Source organism: Procambarus clarkii, unplaced genomic scaffold, assembly GCF_040958095.1.
Source record: "Procambarus clarkii isolate CNS0578487 unplaced genomic scaffold, FALCON_Pclarkii_2.0 HiC_scaffold_98, whole genome shotgun sequence".
NCBI lineage: Eukaryota > Metazoa > Arthropoda > Malacostraca > Decapoda > Cambaridae > Procambarus > Procambarus clarkii.
In genome coordinates, this window is record NW_027189131.1 from 29,965 (window position 1) to 48,241 (window position 18,277).

Genomic DNA, 18,277 nt, shown 5'->3' on the forward strand with positions numbered 1-18,277 from the left:
AACTTGTAAAGCAAAAATGCTACTGCATGATAAAGATTATTAAGTAATCAATGCAATATAGCATGTAATGACTCTCAATAATTAAAAGGTACTATCTACAATGAAAACTGATTAAATTTCAGCTGTGACAGAGGGACGAAGGTGGAGTCCAATCTCTACAACAGTCTGGAAACAGCTTGAGATAGTGATCCTTGGAACACGTGAGTATATGAGTCACAGGCTTCCTCAGTGGTGTTGCCCCAGGCCGCAATAATTAAATTCCATAATTTCCACTCCAAATTAGTATTCACACACATAAATGCAATATCTAAACATTTGGAGGGGTGGAAACAACACTTACATGGGGTTTATTTTATCGCCTGAAGCGTCACGATATGGCACCTATATTAATTATTATTAGAGCTTAAAATAATAATACAAAAGGTAAAAATGTCTGCCGAACTGGTGTCCGTGATTCTGGTAAGCTGCGTCCTCAATCTGAAGCCCGATGATGTATGGATGCTTGCTAGACTGTGGGATTTGTAAGGACCGCTTCGGAACACCATACTGCCAGTTGATCAAAAATGGCGAGAGTCCCCTTCCCTCTCGGGACGCGCATGCACGATAGCTCACAGTGGGGGCCCCGACCATAAATTATATTTAATTATTTGAAGTTTAAAAGGGAAGGAAGTGTTTATGACGAATATTTACGTCATATATAAATGCATCATGTAGTAATATATTTTCTCGTAGTGCTACTCTGTTAATGCAGACTGCACAAATAAAACGACAATCCTTTGGAGGTGAAAATCCTTTTAGATTATAATATTATTTACTGGCACAGCTATCAAGCTTGGTAAAGGGAATCCAGTAAACTGTTGTATACTAAATAAAGTAAACCTATTACTAAATAATTATCCTTGATAACGGAAAGTAAATGGTTGGACTTCTATTACATTTATAGATATGTGGAAATTTATTCTCCGTGGGTGGCTGACGCAACACTGCCACAATTCTAGGAGAAATTACATGATGTTTCACATCCTAATGCAGTGAATTCTGTGATATTAAACTACGGATTAGTAGTGTTAGTTAATTACTACGTTTAGTACAGGAAATACATCCCATTGTACTAAGGATTAGTAAATGAGTATTAAATGAGTGTGAAGTGTGTGTATACAGGAAATACATCCTATTGTATTAGGGATGAGAATAACTGTTGGAAATTTCCAACACTGCCTGCCGTTCTGTTGACCATCAAAGCCTGTTTACCCTCCTGCAAGTGTGCCTGCAGTCCTGCCTACCATCCAGCTAGCCTGCCTGTCATTATACCAACGTGTCTCACAGACTGATCGCCAATCTTTCAGCTTCCTGCCTGACGTCCTAACAGCCTGTATGCCTTCCTGTCAGCCTACCTGCTATCTTACCTGCAATCCTGTCAACTTTCCTGCCATCTTGTCAACCTTACTGCCGTCCTTTCAACCATCCTGTCAACCGACCTGCCAGCCTGTTGCTGTTCTTACTTCTCTCCTGCCAGCTTACCTGCCGTACTGCTAGCCTGCCTGCCGTCATGACAGACTGCTTGCCATGATATCAGTGTGCCTCACAGCCTGTCTGCCAATCTGCCAGCCTTTCTGCAAGTCTGCAGGACGTCCCGCCTGCCATCTTGCCTGCCAGTTAATCTGCTGTCCTGTCAACCTGCCTCTCATCCTTCCTGCCTGAATCATGCCTCCCAGCCTGCCTGCAATCCTGCCTCCCAGACTCCATGCCATCCTGTCAACTGCCTGCCATTTTGCAAACCTATCAGCCTGATTGTCATTCTGCTTCACCTCCTGCTTTCTGGCCATTCTGCAAGCCTGTCTTCCTTCCTGATGGCCAGCCTTCCAGATCGCTTGCCTCTATGTCTGCCTTTCTGTCTCCCTGCCTACCATCTTGCCTTCATGTCAGCCTGACTGCCTGCTTGCCTATTTTCTTGAATGTCGGGCTAGTTTACTGACTAACTTGTGTGAGGGCGTCTGCTGGTGCGGGTGGAGTTGTACAATTTATTTAGATACTTCGTAATACAGGTGTTCACTTCTTAGTTTATCCATAGTTTACTTGGGGTTGCACCATATTCTCCAATTCTTTGTGCGCTGGTTCAGTTTGTGCAGTGGGTGAGAGGTCTAAGTGTGTATGAGTTCATCACACTTGCCTTGTATCAGTAGCGTCACTCACTGAGGCCATCCACACACACACACACCCATGATTGTTGGTGTCGTGTAGACGTCAGTAGTGAAGGTGGCGTCTATGGTCTTGACGTATACGTCGAGGAGAGGGAATGCACAGTCGATACGAAGATCATGTGTGAACTGGAGTACTGAGGACTCGGTAAAAATTGAAAGACTCATGGATCACAACCGCATGGAATGTAAATTGGGACAAATGGAAAAATTTTACTTTGCTCATGTGTATCATGTAAATGGAAATTTGAAACCAAAATGCTCCGTAATCCCAAATGTCAAAGTTATTGAGTTTTTTCAGGGTGGTTAATCCAATACTATAGAACATAGTTTGAAAGTGAAGAGGCAACAGGCATTATTGTGTTGAAGACTATACATTCTCATATATAATGTACGAGAATCGGAGACCTACAAGTGAGTTTATTGCTTAACGTTAATAATCATTTCAATAGGAAATTTCCATCAGCACACTGGGATTTGAATTTTAAATTATTAAGGTCTGCCCTAATTGCACAATAAAGTTATGTAGACATACAAGTGTGAACAGATCACTACCAGTGTTTGGTTGATGTTATACTATGTAGCCAGCATTTGAGTAAGAATATATAATTTTGTTAACCAAACCACACACTAGAAATTGAAGGGACGACGACGTTTCGGTCCGGCCTGGACCATTTTCAAGTACATTCACTTCCTTTCCTACCATCATCCTCTTCAGAAAAATATTCTTGTTTCTCTTCCTCCGCGCTCTACGCATCAGCGACCCTCAGGTTCTTGATTCTGAAATTTCCTTTATCTACAAATCATTCTCTCGCGTTGGTTACCCGTTATATTTTATCAACTGTGTCTATTCTCAAGCTAAACCAAATTTCTTTCATCCTAAAACCTACTTCCAATACAATTAGCACTGCTCTGTCTTCCCTTCATTTCTGAACTTAAAACTCCTACTAATACCTTTCGTCCTCTTGACATTAAGCTCGCCTTTCGACAAACAAACACACTTCATAGTAATCTAGTTCACACTGCTCCTTCTGCTTCTAATGCTGCTGGTGTCTACTCTATCCTCTGTTCGTCTTGTCCTCTCCAATACTTTGGTGAAACTGGCCGAACACTTAATGACCGACAAAACGAACACAAAAGAAGAGTTAAGTCCGCAGAAACAAACAATGCTCTTGTGGGAACCGACCTGTGAGATTTATATTTATTTAATTTATATGAATTTATCTTTACGTTAATTTATATACTTCGATAGCAATTTGTATAATGATAAGTGGACTGTATTTCTGAAATAATCTCTTAATCTCACAAATCGATCCTCTACACATTAGGGGGGGTTATTAGTTTATATATATGCAGCCAATCAAACTACAGTATTAACTACATACATTGAAGAGGTTCCTTATCTTATAGTACAGCAGGTTAGTCCACCAGGTATAACTAGGGTGTAGACAACAAATTATCCTCTTTGAGGTAGCTTCCATCCCCCAGTAACTGGTGCACAAAGTCCTTGCTTCCTCGTCTTGACCTGTCAAAAGGGCGCTAGCTGTAAAGCCAGATTCTATATATGACAAGCTATATCAGAGAAAACTGTACATGGAACATTGAAGACCTGGCTTAATTACCTTTAGTTTGAGGCTTCCACGTGCTCTAACCGGGTCACCCTATATAATGACATTAATGGCCATAAATGAAAGATACATGGGTTTCGGAAAGAACACTTAACTTGAATTGTAGACATCGTGTTGGAGATGGTACCTTTGGTTTCCATAACACTACGTCCAAGTAAAATTAACAGGAGCCGTATTTGCTCCCGTGTGAGCCTCTGGTCTCAATATAAACAATGGCTGTTTAACACTCCATACTATTGACGTTACTGGCCGACATTGTCCAGATATGATAGGAGCCGAATTTGCTCCACACGTCTCGGAGGTGACACAACAATGGCTACCCTCCTTCCTCACTGACGCCTGGCTTACATTGTCCACATGTCAGAAAGTGATAGAAGGGTCACATTTACTCTACTTTAATATTGATAATTAAGTTAATTTATATAAGATGTTTTTATGATGGTAAAGTCCAAAGACTAATGTATTTAAGAACAATTCCCAGCAGAATAGCTGGTGAATTATAATAGTATGTGGTGATGATATCCCGTTTTCTATAGACGGTAATTCCACTACAAGTTACGTTTTCTATGGGTAACTTGTTTGTACAACACAGCTATTATCTGTCTGTATGATATATTATGTGGTGTCGGATTTTCCGACAGCTCTCTTCTGTCATGTTAGAGATCCTAATCATCCTATTCATTGGTCTTCCTCTAAAATAATCTTTCCTACCTCTACACAGACGCCGTCTTGTCGAATCGGCTCTGATACACAACCTAGTCCTGGCTTTGTTGCTGTTGACTCTTCCCTTTCAGTGTGTACTCAAATGGCTTACACTTTCTAACAAACGTGACCTAACATAATCCTACCCTTCCTTTTATCTTTGTTTTCTTTCTCTTACGATCCCTTTATTATTCCTATTATTACACCCTTTATTACACTTTACCTTCCGTACCTTTTGCCTTGCTCTTATCTTCCTCTAAAATTTCCATCTCCTCATTTCTCTCTCTTGCCTACATAATGCCCTTGCCTCCCGCGTCTCATCACAATCGACTTGATAATGGTCCAGGACGGACCGAAACGTCGTCGTCTCTTAAATTTCTAGTGAGTTGTTTGATCAACATTTTTCAGCCACGTTATTATGACTCATCATCTGAATATATAATTATACATGAATAAATGGATCCAGATAATATGTGCATGGAGATAGAGTGTTATACTCACCTGACAATCACTATAACGTCAGATTACAGGCCGAAGGCACAACTTGAGGATTCCTGAGGTCCCTTTCTGCCTCGTTAACTCAAACTTCAAGACATAGTCAGTAATGATTATAAATTGTCAGGTGAAGAGCATTATAGTTGCATAAGTATGTCAAGTTAATATTAGAGAGAGGTAAAGTGTTCAGTCAATCCCTCTTATACCAACCCAATAACAGGGATTTAAGTATCCATATGATGCAGACGAAGGGCTGCTCGCTGCTCCAGCCCATTCTCCCATACGTTTCTAACGTTCTAAACTGATGTACTAAATTACCTGAAATTACCCTACACGAGGACCCACTAACAGAAAACAGAGTACGAACATTTTGCGAGCTGCTACGATTTATAGTGCTTCAGTTTTTGGCCTAAGTAACTCTATGTCAAAATCCGATATAATTTTGGAGCAGCAAGCTCCCATTCCTTAACATTTTCTATATTTACACATTTATCAGTGGTAAATGGTAAATAAATATTAATAATATTACTATTAATAACTTATTAATAATTATCTTGATAACAATTCTTTATAGTTTGATGATAAATTTAATGTGCTCATAATTGTGATTATTGTGCAGCATTGAATTGTGTCAAATGTGGAAAGATCAGACTGTTTTAAATTTCAAATAATACAAATCGTGTTTGTCGCGATTCAATTGTTGACTATTTTATTAACTAGGCTATCGTTCTGGTGTTAAAATTTCCAAATTCAAGATATTGTATTGTGTTGATATTATTTAATGGTAAAGCTTACTCTACCTGTTATTTCTCCCTACCATGTGGAAAAATCTTTCCCTCATTAGAAACTTATAGAAAGAGTTTACAAGATTTTTGTCACTTATGCAGTTTCTCAAATTTTTATTGACAATAAAATTTTTATTACTTTATATAAAACAGTGGAAATATTTTTATCTTAAATTGTAACCCACTTATTGAATATTTGACCCTAAAACAATTATTTAACTTAAAGGTAAAAAGGGTAATTAATTGTTGGAGTAGTTGCCAGTAGTACATGTTCTATATTTACTACTTCTATAGACAAACTGACTTAACTCTGGGAGGCAGTAAAGTTGCTAGCTTTCTCACTCCGTGTAGCCAAGTATACTTTAACAGACACGTGTAGATAAAATAACAGGTAACATAGCATGTATTATATATACCTAATAACAATGAAACATCTCCAGGTATGTAGTATATTGCCACCCACGAAAAACCACGTTACAAAGTATAATATTTCTGAAATCAGTGGTATACATCCGTCCCTTTAAACCACAGCTGAAAATGTAGCAGAATTGCACCTTCAGCTGGTGTATGAAATTTCATGACAACTCTCTGTCGACCATTAAATTAAAGCTATATGGACATAGGGCACCTCTGTTTAATTACTTTATAACTCTTAAGGTATGGTAACTATGCTTACAAACTGCTTATGATCTATTACATTAATCTCTGTGAATCACAAGAAAAACTACAACCTAATGCATGAAACATATCAAGACATTAGTCTAGTTTCTTGACACGTTATTACATAGACATATAACAGGATTTGTATGTTATTCCAAATTAGGTACTAACATTTCAAAATGCTGCCATCACAAATAAGAATTAACTAAAACATTCAATTTCCCATGTAAACTTAACACATTACATGCCTTCTGGTCAATTTGCATATGCTGACTGTTTACTTAATCATAAACTTTCATTTGCATATTTAACATGCCACATGTGCTTCTGTAAGTAATCTGTTCTCATCTGGTGTGCAATTTCACCTACGTTAATGAACCTTTGTTATTTTAAATTATGAAGAACAGCCTTGTTCATAACATGATAACACATACCTTGACGAGTTGGATAAGTTGAGGACAGAGTAGATGGAAACAGGTAGGCAGTTGTCCGGTCAGCAGGTGATGGATCAGTAGATGATGGGTCAGCAGGCGATGAGTCAGCAGATGATGGATCAGCAGGCGATGAGTCACCAGATGATGGATCAGCAGGTACCATGTCAGCAGGCAGAGTGCCAGCAGATAACGTTTCAACCGGCAGGATATCAGCAAGCACCGTGCCAACAGGCAGAGTGTTAGTAGGAATCATGTCAACTAACTCCATGTCAACAGTCACCATGTCAGCAGGTACTGTGCCATCAGGCACCATATTAACAAGCACGGTGTCAGCAGGAGCCTGGAGAGGCAGGGTATCAGCAGGAGCCTGGAGAGGCAGAGTATCAGCAGGGGTCGGGAGAGCCAGGGTATCAGCAGGTGCCGGGAGAGGCAGGGTGTCAGCAGGGGTCGGGAGAGGCAGGGTGTCAGCAGGGGCCGGAAAAGGCAGGGTGTCAGCAGGGGCCGGGAGAGGCAGGGTTTGGACAAGAGACACCGTAGCAGCCATCACAATAAACAGCCGCAACACAGCAGAAGTCGTCACCAAACTCTGCCTCTTCCTCGCCCTGTTAATCCTGACTTTCTTGTTGTGTTGTTTCCTGTGGCCATTGTGGTGGTGTTGACTCATCTTTGGCTCTGGCCACAACTGCTGCTGCTGTAGAGTACTTATGGATGTGCAGCTTCTTCCTGTGTTGCTGCTGCTGTTATCAGGCACTGCTCTGTCGCCTGGTCTTGCTACAGCTGCTGTACTCATCAGACACTGATGTTGCTCTTAACAATGTTTTCACTGTAAAAGAAAAAGAGATAAAATTTTACAATTAAAATCCAATTTGTATATCAATTCAAAATGCATAACGTATTACAATGCAAAAAGTTATGCATTTTATTAAAGTCTTTATTTCTGGGATAATTTGAACCTTTCTTTGAATCAAGTTCCTCTTTGTACCATGACCATCCATAAATAGTAGTTTTGCCTCATGATCATCCCAGCCTATCTGGCGAGTACATCTTTGTGCTGTGACCATCCAAACCTGCCTGGCGAGTACATCCTTGGATCATGGCCATCCAAACCTGCCTGGCGAGTACATCTTTGGATCATGGCCATCCAAACCTGCCTGGCGAGTACATCTTTGTGCTGTGACCATCCAAACCTGCCTGGCGAGTACAACCTTGTGCCGTGACCATCCAAACCTGCCTGGCGAGTACATCCTTGTGCTGTGACCATCCAAACCTGCCTGGAGAGTACAACCTTGTGCCGTGACCATCTAAACCTGCCTGGCGAGTACAACCTTGTGCCGTGACCATCCAAACCTGCCTGGCGAGTACAACCTTGTGCCGTGACCATCCAAACCTGACTGGCGAGTACATCTTTGTGCCGTGACCATCCAAACCTGACTGGCGAGTACATGAGTACATCTTTGTGCCGTGACCATCCAAACCTGCCTGGCGAGTACAACCTTGTGTCGTGACCATCCAAACCTGACTGGCGAGTACATCTTTGTGCCGTGACCATCCAAATCTGCCTGGCGAGTACAACCTTGTGCCGTGACCATCCAAACCTGACTGGCGAGTACATGAGTACATCTTTGTGCCGTGACCATCCAAACCTGCCTGGCGCGTACAACCTTGTGTCGTGACCATCCAAACCTGCCTGGCGAGTACATCCTTGTGCTGTGACCATCCAAACCTGCCTGGAGAGTACAACCTTGTGCCGTGACCATCTAAACCTGCCTGGCGAGTACAACCTTGTGCCGTGACCATCCAAACCTGCCTGGCGAGTACAACCTTGTGCCGTGACCATCCAAACCTGACTGGCGAGTACATCTTTGTGCCGTGACCATCCAAACCTGACTGGCGAGTACATGAGTACATCTTTGTGCCGTGACCATCCAAACCTGCCTGGCGAGTACAACCTTGTGTCGTGACCATCCAAACCTGACTGGCGAGTACATCTTTGTGCCGTGACCATCCAAATCTGCCTGGCGAGTACAACCTTGTGCCGTGACCATCCAAACCTGACTGGCGAGTACATGAGTACATCTTTGTGCCGTGACCATCCAAACCTGCCTGGCGAGTACAACCTTGTGTCGTGACCATCCAAACCTGCCTGGCGAGTAAATCTTTATGCCGTGACCAATATGATCTTAGAGAGTATACCAACTGTTTTAGAAACCTTTTTAGTTATGTGTTGTATGTGGGTGCTGAAGATGAGTCTCTTGTCTAGGTATAGGTCAGGGAACTTTCCATCATTTTTATTGCTAATGTTTACATTATCTATCTGAAGCTGAATTGCATTTGTTGATTTACTTCCAAATAAGATGTAGTAGGTCTTTTCTATGTTTAGTGTGAGTTTGTTGGTTAACATCCATAAGTGTACTTTTTTTAATTCATTGTTTACAACATTATTTAATATGAGTTGGTTGGGGTCAGAGTAGATGAGAGTAGTATCATCAGCAAACAAAATAGGTTTTAGCATGCTAGAGACATTAGGCTGATCATTGATGTATATAAGAAACAGGAGGGGTCCTTGGATGCTGCATTGTGGCACCCATACGGTTAGTGGTAGAGTAAGAGTGGTTATATCATTGACGGCTACATATTGGTGTTTGTCAATAAGATAGGATCGGATATAGTTCAGGGCAAGGCCAAGGATACCATAATGGTGGAGTTTAAGTAAGAGGTAGTTATGGTTAACAGTATCAAAAGCCTTTCTCAGGTCAATGAAGAGTCCAATTGGAAACTCACTTTTGTCAAGGGCTGAGTAGAATAAGTCAAGCAGACTAACAATTGCATCATTGGTACTCTATTGGAAGCGGAAGCCAAACTGCCAGGGACTTAGTGTATTGAATTTTACGAGATAGGAGTAGAGCTGTTTGTAAATACTTTTTTCAAATATTTTGGATAATAAAGGAAGATTTTATATGGGTCTGTAATTATTTATGTCTACCGTGTTACCTCCTTTATGAACTGGCGTTACTCTTGCTTTTTTAAGGATGTCAGGGAAGGTATGACACTCTAGAGATTTATTGAACAGCTAAGTTATGGGTGGTGCAAAGGCATGGGAGGCACTCTTGTATACCATCGTTGGTATTTCACTAATGTTCCCAACTTTGTTTTTATTGAGTGAATGATGGACACAACAGCTGTAGGACTGATAGGTGAGAGGAGAGGAGAGTTTAGATAGCTGCCTGAAAGATATGTGGTAACATGTGTCTGGGTCTGTGGGATTTTTCGGGCAAGGTTAGCACCAATCGATGAAAAGAAGCTATAAAATTATTTTGTTATTTCAAGGTCTGTTTCAGGATGTATAACCATCCTTGGAGATTTTTATCTTGTTATGTGAATGTTGTTTAGCTCCTGGAATGCTAGAGATGGCTCTCCATGTGCGTTTCATGTTGCCTTTTGCTTCTTTGAATCTATTCTCATAAGAGGAACGCTTTGCTCTTTTTATTATACTAGTAAGCACTGACGAGTACTTCTCCAAGATGACCTAGACAGACTGAACGAATGGTCCAACAAATGGCTGTTAAAGTTCAACCCGAGTAAATGCAAAGTAATGAAACTAGGCGGTGGAAACAGGAGGCCAGACACAGGATACAGAATACGAGATGAAGTAGTTAATGAAACGGACAGAGAGAAAGATCTAGGAGTTGATATCACACCAAACCTGTCTCCTGAAGCCCACATAAAAAGAATAACGTCTGTGGCATATGCGAGGCTGGCTAACATCAGAACAGCCTTCTGGAACCTGTGTAAGGAATCATTCTGAATCTTGTATACCACATATGTAAGACCAATCCTGGAGTATGCGGCCCCAGTATGGAGCCCGTACCTTGTCAAGCACAAGACGAAGCTGGAAAAGGTTCAAAGGTATGCCACTAGACTAGTCCCAGAATTAAGAGTCATGAGTTACGAGGAAGGGCTGCAGGAAAGGCACCTCACGACACTGGAAGACAGAAGAGTAAGGGGGAGACTTGATCACTACCTATAAAATCCTCAGGGGAATCGACCGGGTAGACAAGGATAAACTATTCAACACGGGTGGTACGTGAACAAGGGGGCACAGGTGGAAACTGGGTATCCACATGAGCCACTGGGACATTAGAAAGAACTTTTTCAGTGTCAGAGTAATTAACAGATGGAATGCATTAGGCAGTTTTTTTATTTTTATTTTTTGCAGGGATATTCCTGCGCGGGCCCTGAGCCTCTGGCTGGCCCACTAAGTGTTGCTTGTTTCTGTTTTACTTGGCCAGAGTATAAGTATTTATTACTCCTATGGTCGCTTCAATAAGATTTTGCCATGTGAGTTCAACAACTTCTTCTGCTCTGTTGAATCTACCTTACCTTGAGGTGCTTCCGGGGCTTAGCGTCCCCGCGGCCCGGTCGTCGACCAGGCCTCCTGGTTGCCGGACTGATCAACCAGGCTGTTGGACGCGGCTGCTCGCAGCCTGACGTATGAGTCACAGCCTGGTTGATCAGGTATCCTTTGGAGGTGCTTATCCAGTTCTCTCTTGAACACTGTGAGGGGTCGGCCAGTTATGCCCCTTATGTGTAGTGGAAGCGTGTTGAACAGTCTCGGGCCTCTGATGTTGATAGAGTTCTCTCTCAGAGTACCTGTTGCACCTCTGCTCTTCAACGGGGGTATTCTGCACATCCTGCCATGTCTTCTGGTCTCATGTGATGTTATTTCTGTGTGCAGGTTTGGGACCAGCCCCTCTAATATTTTCCACGTGTAATTTATTATGTACCTCTCCCGTCTGCGCTCAAGGGAATACAGTTTTTGGCTCTTTAGTCGGTCCCAATAGTTTAGATGTTTTACTGAGTGGATTCTAGCAGTAAAGGATCTCTGCACGCTCTCCAGGTCAGCAATTTCTCCAGCTTTGAAAGGTGCTGTCATTGTGCAGCAGTACTCTACTCTAGAGAGCACAAGCGTTTTGAAAAGTATCATCATCGGTATAGCATCTCTAGTGTGAAAAGTTCTTGTTATCCAACCTGTCATTTTTCTTGCAGTTGCAGTCTTGCAGTTTCTAAGTTGAAATCTTAATGGGTTTGTAACTGTGCACTGTGTTAGATAATGTTCCAATGGTCTATCGGGCATTTCTCGACAGTGTTGACATTTCCTCTCATCTTCCGGAACCTGTAAGCCTTTTTCCCATGCACATGGGTATCCAAGCCTGAATTGTCGAACAAACGACAAGGAAGTGTGTGAGGAACTGAATAAGAAATTCCAGGAGATCCTTACCTTAGAGCAAGGAGAAATTCCAGAGATAAGAGAGAGAATAGTTAACCAAGAACCACTAGAAGAGTTTGAGATTATCAGCGGGGAAGTAAGAAAGTTTTTACTAGAGTTGGATGTGACAAAGGCAATAGGCTCAGATGGAATCTCCCCTTGGATACTAAAGGAAGGAGCAGAAGCACTGTGCCTGCCTCTCTCAATGACTTAGACAGACTGAGTAAATGGTCCAACAAATGGCTGCTAAAGTTTAACCCAAGTAAATGCAAAGTAATGAAACTAGGCTGTGGAAACAGGAGGCAAGACACAGGATACAGAATAGAAGATGAAGTACTTCAAGAAACGGACAGAGAAAGATCTAGGGGTTGATATCACACCAAACCTGTCTCCTGAAGCCCACATAAAAAGAAATACGTCAGTGGCATATGCGAGGCTGGCTAACATCAGAACAGCATTCAGGAACCTGTGTAAGGAATCATTCAGAATCTTGTACACCACATATGTAAGACCAATCCTGGAGTATGTGGCCCCAGCATGGAGCACATAGCTTGTCAAGCACAAGATGAAGCTGGAAAAAGTTCAGAGGTATGCCACTAGACTAGTCCCAGAACTAGGAGGCATGAGTTACGAGGAAAGTCTGCGGGGAATGCACCTTACGATCCTGGAAGACAGAATAGTAAGGGGAGACATGATCACTACCTACAAACACACACAGCCACACACACAGGGCTACTATGTAGTGAGGAAAGAGAGAGAGAAGGGAGAGGAGGAGGTGGTGTAGCTTTGCTACTAAGAGAAGGTTGGAGTTTCGAAGAGATGGTAATTCAGAACGGTGAAGGTTTCAGTGACTACATATCAGGCACCATAGCAACTGGAGGACAGAAAATTACAGTAGCAGTCATATATAACCCCCCACCGAATTACAGAAGACCCAGACAGGAATATGATAGAAACAACTTGGCCACCATCAATATAATAGAGAGAGCAGCTTCTGTGGCTAGCAGAAACGGATCCAGACTACTAATCATGGGAGACTTCAACCATGGGAAGATAGATTGGGGGAACAGAAACCCACATGGAGGACAGACACATGGGGAGCTAAGCTGCTGGATGTGGCAACAAGAAACTTTCTAAGTCAACACGTCAAGGGACCGACAAGAATGAGAGGAGGGGATGAACCAGCCTTGCTTGATCTGATATTTACCCTAAATGAGTCGGATATAAGGGAAGTTAAGTTGGAAGCCCCATTGGGAATGAGTGATCATTGTGTATTGAATTTCGAGTGCCTGGTTGAGCTGGGAATTATCACCCCCAAAAAAGAATTGGGAACCAAAGGGCTGGCGTACCGAAAGGGAAACTATGAGGAGATGAATAAATTCCTATGGGATATACATTGGGACACAGAACTCGGAACCAAGTCCGTACAAGACATGATGGACTATGTCACCCAAAAATGTCAGGAGGCTGTAAGCAGGTTTGTCCCAGCCTGACAGGAAAAAACAGAGAAGCAAAGGAAGAATCCGTGGTTTAATAGGGAATGTATGAAAGCAAAGGAGCTGAACAAAAGGGCATGGAGGAACTTCCGTAATAACAGAACACCAGAAAGTAGAGAAAGATACCAGAGAACAAGGAACGAGTATGTTAGTGTGAGAAGAGCAGCTGAGAAAAGGTATGAAAATGATATAGCTAATAAAGCCAAGACCGAACCAAAGCTACTACACAGTCACATCAGGAGGAAGACAACAGTGAAGGAACAGGTGATGAAACTTTGGGTGGGCGAGGACAGGTACACAAAGAATGACAAAGAGGTGTGTGAAGAACTCAACAAGAGGTTCCAGGAGGTCTTTACAATAGAACAGGGAGATGTCACGGCGCTAGGAGAGGTGGCAGCAAACCAGGTGACCTTGGATAGGTTCGAAATTACAAGAGATGAGGTCAAGAAGCACTTATTGGAGCTCGATGTGAGAAAAGCTGTTGGGCCGGACAGAATCTCACCATGGATATTGAAAGAGTGTGCAGGAGCACTTTGCTTGCCACTCTCCATAGTGTATAGTAGGTCACTGGAAACGGGAGACCTACCAGAAATATGGAAGACTGCTAATGTAGTACCAATATACAAAAAGGGTGACAGACAAGAGGCACTGAACTACAGGCCAGTGTCCTTAACTTGTATACCATGCAAGGTGATGGAGAAGATTGTGAAAAAAAACCTAGTAACACATCTGGAGAGAAGAGACTTCCTGACAACCCATCAACATGGGTTCAGGGAGGGTAAATCTTGCCTTACAGGCTTGATAGAATTCTACGATCAGGTGACAATGATTAAGCATGAAAGAGAAGGATGGGTGGACTGCATTTTTCTGGACTGTCGGAAAGCCTTTGACACAGTACCCCATAAAAGATTAATGCATAAGCTGGAGAAACAGGCAGGAGTAACTGGTAGGGCGCTGCAATGGATAAGGGTTAAGCAGAGAGTTACAGTGAGGGGTGAGACCTCAGAATGGCGTGAAGTCAGCAGTGGAGTCCCACAGGGCTCTATACTTGGACCTATCCTGTTTCTGATATACGTAAATGATCTCCCAGAGGGTATAGACTCATTCCTCTCAATGTTTGCTGATGACGCCAAAATTATGAGAAGGATTAAGACAGAGGAGGACAGCTTGAGGCTTCAAGAAGACCTGGACAAGCTGCAGGAATGGTCGAACAAATGGCTGTTAGAGTTTAACCCAAGAAAATGTAATGTAATGAAGATAGGGGTAGGAAGCAGGAGACCAGATACAAGGTATCATTTGGGAGATGAAATACTTCAAGAGTCAGAGAGAGAGAGAGACCTGGGGGTTGATATCACGCCAGACCTGTCCCCTGAAGCTCATATCAAGAGGATAACAGCAGCAGCATATGCCAGATTGGCTAACATAAGAACGGCCTTTAGAAACTTGTGTAAGGAATCTTTCAGAACATTATATACCACATATGTCAGACCAATCCTGGAGTATGCGGCTCCAGCATGGAGTTCATATCTAGTCAAGCATAAGACTAAACTGGAAAAGGTTCAAAGGTTTGCCACCAGAGTAGTACCCGAGCTGAGAGGTATGAGCTACGAGGAGAGACTCCGGAAATTAAACCTCACTTCATTGGAAGACAGAATAGTTAGAGGGGACATGATCACCACATTCAAGATTCTCAAGGGAATCGACAGGGTTGATAAAGACAGGCTATTTAACACAAGGGGCACACCCACTAGGGGACACATGTGGAAACTGAGTGCCCAAGCACCATTAGGTGAGTACACCCCTCTCTCCCTCACCATAACCCCTCCAAAACATATACACACAGGCTACTACCAACTCGTCACCTCAAGACATTGAGTCACCACCTCTTCTCAAACAGCCCACACACACACACACACACGTGTATCACAAACAGGATTTGGCAGGTATGCAGAGAATGACAAAAAGGTGTGTGAAGAACTCAACAAGAGGTACCAGGAGGTATTCACAATAGAAATTGGTGAGGTCACTGTGCTAGAAGAGGGGGCAGTAAACCAGGCGGCCTATGAAGGGTTCGAAATTACAAGAGATGAGGTCAAGAGACACCTGTTGGATCTGGATGTGAGAAAAGCAGTTGATTCAGATGGGATCTCACCATGGGTATTGAAAGAGTGTGCAGAGGCACTCTACTTGCCACTCTCCATAGCGAATAGTAGGCCACTGTAGACGGGAGACCTACCAGAAATATGGAAGGCGGCTAATGTGGTCCCAATATACAAAAAGGGTGACAGACAAGAGGCACTGAACTACAGGCCAGTGTACTGAACTTGGATACCGTGCAAAGTGATGGAGAAGATCGTGGGAAAAAAATCTAGTAACACATCTGGAGAGAAGGGACTTTGTGACAAATTGCCAACATGGGTTCAGGGAGGGTAAATCTTGCCTCTCGGGCTTAATAGAATTTTACGATCAGGTGACAAAGATTAAGCAAGAAAGAGAAGGCTGGGCGGACTACATTTTTTTGACTGTCGGAAAGCCTTTGACACAGTCCCCCATATGAGGCTGGTACATAAGCTGGAGAGACAGGCAGGAGTAACTGGTAAAGTGCTCCAGTGGATAAGGGAATACCTAAGCAATAGGAAGCAAAGAGTTACAGTTAGGGGTGAGACCTCAGATTGGCGTGAAGCCACCAGTGTAGTCCCATAGGGCTCTGTACTCGGTCCTATCCTGTTTCTGATATACGTAAATGATCTCCCAGAGGGTAGAGACTCATTCCTCTCAATGTCTGCTGACGATGCCAAAATTATGAGAAGGATTAAGACAGAGGACTGCTTGAGGCTTCAAGAAGACCTAGACAAACTAAAGGAATGGTCGAACAAATGGTTGTTAGAGGTTAACCCAAGCAAATGAAATGTAATGGAGATAGTTGTAGGGAGCTGGAAGCCAGTTACAAGGTATCATTTGTGAAATGAAATTCTTGAAGAGTCAGAGAGAGAGAAAGACCTGGGGGTTCATATCACGCCAGACCTGTCCCCTGAAGCCCATATCAAGAGGATAACATCAGCAGCATATGTCAGGTTGGCTAACATAAGAACGGCATTCAGACACTTGTGCAAGGAATCATTCAGAACTTTGTATACCACCTATGTCAGACCAATCCTGGAGGAAGCAGCCCCAGCATGGAGTCCATATTTAGTCAAGCAAAAGACTAAACTGGAAAAGGTTCAAAGGTTTGCCACCAGACTAGTACCCCGACTGAGAGGTATGAGCTACAAGGAGAGATTACGGGAATTAAACCTCACGTCGCTAGAAGACAGAAGAGTTAGGGGGGATATGATCACCACATACAAGATTCCCAGAGGAATTGACAGGGTAGATAAAGACAGTTTATTTAACACAAGGGGGCACACGCACTAGGGGACACAGGTGGAAACTGTGTGCCCAAATGAGCCATAGAGACGTTAGAAAGAATTTTTTTCGTGTCAGAGTGGTTGACAAATGGAATGCATTAGGCAGTGATGACAGTGGAGGCTGTCTCCATACACAGTTTCAAGTGTAGATATGATAGAGTCCAATAGGCTCAGGAACCTGTACTCCAGTTGATTGACAGTTGAGAGGCGGGACCAAAGAGCCAGAACTCAACTCCCACAAGCACAAATAGGTGAGTACAAATAGGTGAGTACACATACACACCTAGCTGTACTCAGATATGCTCACCTGGTTGTATTCACCTAGATATACTCATCTAATTGTACTCACCAAATTGTACCAACTTAATTAGCTGTATTCACCTAGCTCTACTCACCTAGCTCTACTCACCTAACTGTATACTCATTTAACTGTAATCACCTAACTGTATACTCACCTAAATGTACTCACCTACCAATACTACTCTACTTCACTTGAAGTACTCACCTAGTTGAACTAAGCTAGTTGTTTTCACCTACGTTTATTTCTCTAGTTGTGTTCGCCTACTTTTGCTTCTCTAGTGGTTCTCACCTACCTGCAATTACTCCTCCATAGCTTGTGTAATTATACTCACCCACATGTATTCACCTAGTAGTGCTCAAGTTGTACTAACATACATGTACTCCGACTAGATGTAATCATGTAGTTGTATTCACCTAGCTGTACTCCCTTAGTTACACCATATAGTTTTATTAACCTAGTTCTACTCACCTGGTTGATACCTGGTTGATGGGGTACTGGGAGTTCTTCTACTCCCCAAGCCCGGCCCGAGGCCAGGCTCGACTTGTGAGAGTTTGGTCCACCAGGCTGTTGCTTGGAGCGGCCCGCAGGCCCACATACCCACCACAGCCCGGTTGGTCAGGCACTCCTTGGAGGAATAAATCTAGTTTCCTCTTGAAAATGTCCACGGTTGTTCCGGCAATATTTCTTATGCTTGCTGGGAGGACGTTGAACAACCGCGGACCACTGATGTTTATACAGTGTTCTCTGATTGTGCCTATGGCACCTCTGCTCTTCACTGGTTCTATTGTACATTTTCTTCCATGTCGTTCACTCCAGTACGTTGTTATTTTACTGTGTAGATTTGGTACTTGGCCCTTCAGTATCTTCCAGGTGTATATTATTTGATATCTCTCTCGTCTTCTTTC

The 18,277-nt window shown here is 42.8% G+C and overlaps 1 protein-coding gene across 1 annotated transcript in view; it reads right to left on the bottom strand.

Moving 5' to 3' along the window:
* Window positions 1–2,789: 2,789 nt before the first annotated feature.
* The window catches only part of LOC123752440 (uncharacterized), a 60,295-nt gene continuing 44,807 nt past the window's right edge, over window positions 2,790–18,277 (bottom strand). The window contains exons 2-3 of the mRNA XM_069320119.1: window positions 6,903–7,725; window positions 2,790–3,723 (exon numbers count right to left, since the gene is read on the bottom strand). Of these exons, the coding sequence (XP_069176220.1) occupies window positions 3,572–3,723; window positions 6,903–7,692 (942 nt within the window). The 5' untranslated portion in view covers window positions 7,693–7,725 and the 3' untranslated portion in view covers window positions 2,790–3,571. The remainder of the gene's footprint in view (window positions 3,724–6,902; window positions 7,726–18,277) is intronic.